General features: G+C 51.4%; 1 protein-coding gene across 15 annotated transcripts in view; it reads right to left on the bottom strand.

The window, feature by feature from the left end:
• usp54a (ubiquitin specific peptidase 54a) overlaps window positions 1-5,000 on the bottom strand; it is a 43,020-nt gene that overhangs the window by 15,751 nt on the left and 22,269 nt on the right. For 11 of the 15 annotated variants that reach the window (XM_085296026.1, XM_085296015.1, XM_085296014.1 and 8 more), the window contains 7 exons: window positions 2,360-2,452; window positions 2,144-2,278; window positions 1,857-1,970; window positions 964-1,046; window positions 753-855; window positions 513-659; window positions 264-413 (listed from right to left, as the gene is read on the bottom strand). In XM_085296026.1, the coding sequence (XP_085152152.1) occupies window positions 264-413; window positions 513-659; window positions 753-855; window positions 964-1,046; window positions 1,857-1,970; window positions 2,144-2,278; window positions 2,360-2,452 (825 nt within the window). The other 4 variants (XM_085296024.1, XM_085296023.1, XM_085296011.1 and 1 more) reach the window with 1 other exon arrangement.

Here is a 5,000-nt window from a genome sequence, read left to right on the forward strand (position 1 = left end):
CTGTTCTTTTTGATGCAGATCAAAGGTCAAAGCTTTCCTTTACATCACAAACACACACAAAACGCACTCGCATTACAGTCGCACTACAGCAGAGTCTAACCGGCCTCGGTGGCACTGCACCTCGTTATTACTACGTTATTACAAGTGTCTTGGTGAGCAGAGAAACTCATCCTCCGCCTCACGACACGACCGTGAGAATAAAGTAAAGGAAAGCGTTTGACACATCTGTCGCTGCAGATGTTTCTACCTGTGTGCACACATACCTCTTTGACATGTGCGTCATCAAAGTACATCCACCGGCGGATCTTAGTCTGGAAGAAGAAAGTGGAGTAATGTTTCCCGTAGTAGCACACCATCCCCACCAGGTACAGCTCGGACTGCCGAGCCTTCTCCTCAGTCACCCTGTAGAACAGCTGCAGAGAGGGGAAGATGTCACCGCACGCCGCCGACGCTCGCGTTTACCCTTCGCTTTGTTCAGACCGTGCTTTAATGCCGTGTCTTATTCTACTTACATCCCCGAGGCGCAGGCAGGTTCCCAGGGTGTGGATGACGTCCTCGGCCAGGTCCGAGTGATCCGAGTCCCACACCAGGCCGATGGTGATGATCTCCGGACTGTTGAGGAGGACGCGAGCCATCCGCAGCTGCTGACCGCACTGACTCTGAGGAAGAGGAGGAGGAAGAAAGGTGAGCCGTGACCTCTGAGTGCTTCACGCCAGTCAGTGTGTGTGCGTCGCAGGAGAGCTGCTGCTCACAGGACAGTTGCGCAGGTCCCCCATGCTGGCGTTTCGTAGCAGCTCCCCGAACATGCCCGGGGTCGCCTTCTCCCTCGACTCCAACATCTTCACTGCCTGGTTACTGAGGAGGAGGAGGAGGAGGAGTGTTACTGTGTGTGAGTCAGTTCTTCATGATGAAGAAGCTCCAGTCTTCAATAAATATGATCTGGTAAACGCTGGATTTACTTACCACAGGGAGGTGGTGGAGATGTAGTGGACCATCTGAATGAAGGGCAGAGGATCTGAGGAGGCTCCACAGCTGCTGCACACACACTGAACCAGACGGGAGGTGAACACGGAGTGTGTGTGTGTCTCTGTGTCTGTGTGTGTCTGTGTGTGTGTCTCTGTGTGTGTGTGTGTCTCTGTGTGTGTGTGTGTGTGTGTGTGTGTCTCTGTGTCTGTGTGTGTCTGTGTGTGTGTCTCTGTGTGTGTGTGTGTGTCTCTGTGTGTGTCTCTGTGTGTGTGTGTGTGTCTCTGTGTGTGTGTGTGTGTGTGTGTGTCTCTGTGTCTGTGTGTGTGTGTGTGTGTCTCTGTGTGTGTGTGTGTGTGTGTGTGTGTCTCTGTGTCTGTGTGTGTCTGTGTGTGTGTCTCTGTGTGTGTGTGTGTCTCTGTGTGTGTGTCTGTGTGTGTGTGTGTGTCTGTGTGTGTCTCTGTGTGTCTGTCTCTGTGTGTGTGTGTCTGTGTGTGTCTCTGTGTGTGTGTGTCTGTGTGTGTCTCTGTGTCTGTGTGTGTCTCTGTGTGTGTGTCTGTGTGTGTGTGTGTGTGTCTGTGTGTGTGTGTGTGTGTGTCTCTGTGTGTGTCTCTGTGTGTGTGTGTGTGTGTCTGTGTGTGTGTGTGTGTCTGTGTGTGTTGACTCTTCATGCTCATACAGTCAAAGTACAAAAGTAAAATATCAGGTAAAGTTAGGAAATGAAGCCACCTGCAGGTGTGTGAAGCAGCAGGTAAACCAGTGACAGATGATTGTTTTAAAGCGACTCGTTAATAAAAAGAAAATGAATATTACTGGTTTTTAACTGGTTTTACAGTCATTGCACCTGACTGACTGGTTAAACCCTCTCTGTGATCCCAGAGTTTCTTCCTCACCTGCTCATAGAGCATCATGGCGAACTTCTGGTGGGGGATGCAGTGTCTGGCTGTGCAGATGTCTTCTTTGGTCTCGTCTGCGATGTGGAAGTGGATCCTCATCAGGATGTTTTCCTGCACAGACGCAGAAGTGAAGCCTGAGCTTAGATAATCGAGTGAACGCGGCGAGGGCCCGCGGGCACGCCCGAGCTACTGAAACGCTGGTTCTGATTGGTCAAAGTGTAATCTCTACTGTAACACTGATCAAGCGCTGCAGCGCCTCCAGAGTTTGTGTGTCATCGTCTTACGAAGCACTCCGCAGCGTCGTCCATGATGCCGAGCTGAAACCGCTGCTTGTCCTGGAAGGTTTTGGCGAGCGCGCTGCGGAGCGCGTCGGACGGCAAAACTTTGTCGCTGCTGTACTGGAACTGAGCAAAGATGCTCTGTGGAATGGAGAGGTCAGGGGTCAGTGAGAGGAGGGACCGGGGTCAGGGGTTGAGGGTCAGGTTTGGAGAGGTTCTCACCTTCAGAGCGCAGAAAATGCACGAGTCCTCCATGCACTTATGGGTGGTCAGCTGACGGAAACTGCGGCGGAAGATGTCGAGGTGCCAGAGGACCTGAGAGGAGGAAAAACAAGTTTTAAAACGAAACAACGCAGGGGAGCATTCTGGGAAACGGAGTCAGAGCTTCACCTCAGCAGCACAAGTCCTTACTGACGGTGTGTCTCTGTGCTGCTGCTCTAACTCCACCAAACACATCGCCACACCTGTCAGCCAATCACCTGTCAGCACGAACCAACAGCCAATGCTGTCCTGACCAATCAGAGAACGGGCTTAGTGACCTGAGGAGTTGCAGAAGTAAAAGTAAAGTCTGTGTGTCAGACCAAGTTCGTCAGCATCTCCGTCTGCTGCAGGAAACCGTCTGCACCGCGTGATGAAGACGTCTGCGGCGCGATGATGGGAGCTGGCGTGAGCGTGCCCAGAGGACAAACTGCTGCAGCTGTATGTGTGCGCATGTGTGTGCATGACTGACAGGAAGAGAAAACACGACGCTGCACGTGTCACAGACAGCAAACATCAGCTCGCCGCTCAGTTTCACTGCAGACTTTATAAAAGCTCGTTTAGCAGATCTTAGTGACTCACGCTGACCAGGATCAGTCATCAGGTGTGAATCACCTGCTGGACACACTCGAGATGGAGGGCGCGTCTTTAAAAACATTCTTTCAGTCAACAATCACCTGAAGACACCAAGAAAAACAACCAGAGAGCGGTGGGCGGGCCGCCTGGGAGACTCATCTTTTTAATCTGTCTGCGAGAACAACACCATCTGCAACTGATTTTCCACAACACCACACATTTAGTTTATTTTTGGCTCTTATTTTGAAAGTTCAGTCAGCACAGCTTTTACCATTTTGTCTTTTCCTCACCAGCTGGCTCGCCGCCGCTCACCACAGAGCCGCTTCTCGCCTCCAGAGACGATCTCGTAAATAAAATGTTTGCAGAGCAGAAACTGCAAACTGAATTATGTAATATTTAATGTAAGAAAGTGCCTCACGCTGCACACAAAGTCTGTGAAATACACGCTTTAATTTGAATGCTGGGGTTTCTGCACCTTCACCACATCAGAGCTAAGACGAATTAAAACCTCTGTTGATATCACACAGAAACAAACACTGACAGGAAACTGAATTAGTGGAGCAGAAGCTAAAGACGGCTCTGAGGATTTAAGCCGAGACCAGAAACCATCGAAGCAAACGTGTCAGAGCCGGAGGAAAGACATCAGGACTCGCCGGGTGGATAAGGGCGGAGCTACACCAAAACTCACCAGACTGAGACCGGAGCAGCCGTGAGGGCCGGCGTGGGTTAAAGGGGCATTACGCCGCGTTAGCTGAACCCCGCGGAGAAGCCGGGCGCCTCGCCTCCCGCCGAGCAGCAGGAATCCAGACACGGAGGAATTTTTTCATCACTTTACTCATGAGGAGGGTTTTAAAACGATCCGCGGGGGCCCGGAGGGTCGGACAGTTCTGAATCCTGCAGTGTGTGTTTGTGTTTGTCTCAGTGACTGAGACGTGCCTGCAGCCGGGGCCGGCACCGAGCCGCCAACCGCAGAAAGATCCCAGCTGAGCTCGTGATAGAGGAGCAGAAACAGCCAGGCCTAACCACTCAGCCATCTGAAACAGTGAACCAACCATAACCACGGTTTAACCATTACTATGCTTTAAACTTGCAGGGTTTACATTTAAAGACAGTCCCTGATGGAGGTGTCGACACGGTGATCTGATCCATTCACAACCTCACGACCTGCAGACTTCACATCAAACAGCCTGTGAGAACATGGATGACTTACTTTCATTCACAGTGAGCTGAATCCCTTCATGAAACATTTCACACTAACGCAGGAAATTATCATCAGAACAAACTCGTGCTACAGACAAATGCTGGTGTGTTTGAAGCACACAGCCGGGTGTCTATTACACCGACACGGGGTGAACAGAAATGTGCTGATCAGGACGATTCAGACGTGATGCTGGGGCTTAAAAGCAGACGGAGAGGCGCTGATCTGATTCACGCTTGGACCTGAGTCCTCAGTGAAACAAACTGCGGCGTCAGCATTTGGTCGTTTGCTTCCTCCTTCCTGTCCCCGCCCCCCCACCGGCTGCAATATGTCGCTGCGGCCTCCAGCAGGTCGACCAGGTAACAAACCGTCTGTGCAGATCTGCACGCCGAGCACACGTCCCACAGAGGAATCAGCGTTTAGCGCTTTTTTTGCTTTGAAAGGATAAAATCAGCCTGCAGGACGCAGCAGGAGGAAACATCAACACCTGAGCACAAAGATCAGCCGGACGAGCCGCAGTCGTCACTTAAATCAAAGCCCAAACGGAAACCTGCAGGACGAACAACACGCAAACACAAAGGGTCCACCACAGACTCTACGGGAGCGACACTCAGCTGATAATCAGGAACATCCAATCAAAATCTGAGATGTTCCCTCGGTCCGTTAGTACAGTGACATCACAGCAGCATTTTACTGATGAGGCCATTAAAAAACAGCACAAACACGGTCCAGAGGTCCAGTTCAGGTGAAGCTAGCAGACAGCTAGCAGCTACAGCCACCTGTGTCACCATCCACCTGTCAGCCAAAGAGGCCACGCCCCTAATAATGCTA

The sequence above is a fragment of the Mchenga conophoros genome, linkage group LG13, assembly GCF_057382185.1.
Source record: "Mchenga conophoros isolate Kocher_MC1m ecotype Shallow Benthic linkage group LG13, M_conophoros_male_GT1.1, whole genome shotgun sequence".
NCBI lineage: Eukaryota > Metazoa > Chordata > Actinopteri > Cichliformes > Cichlidae > Mchenga > Mchenga conophoros.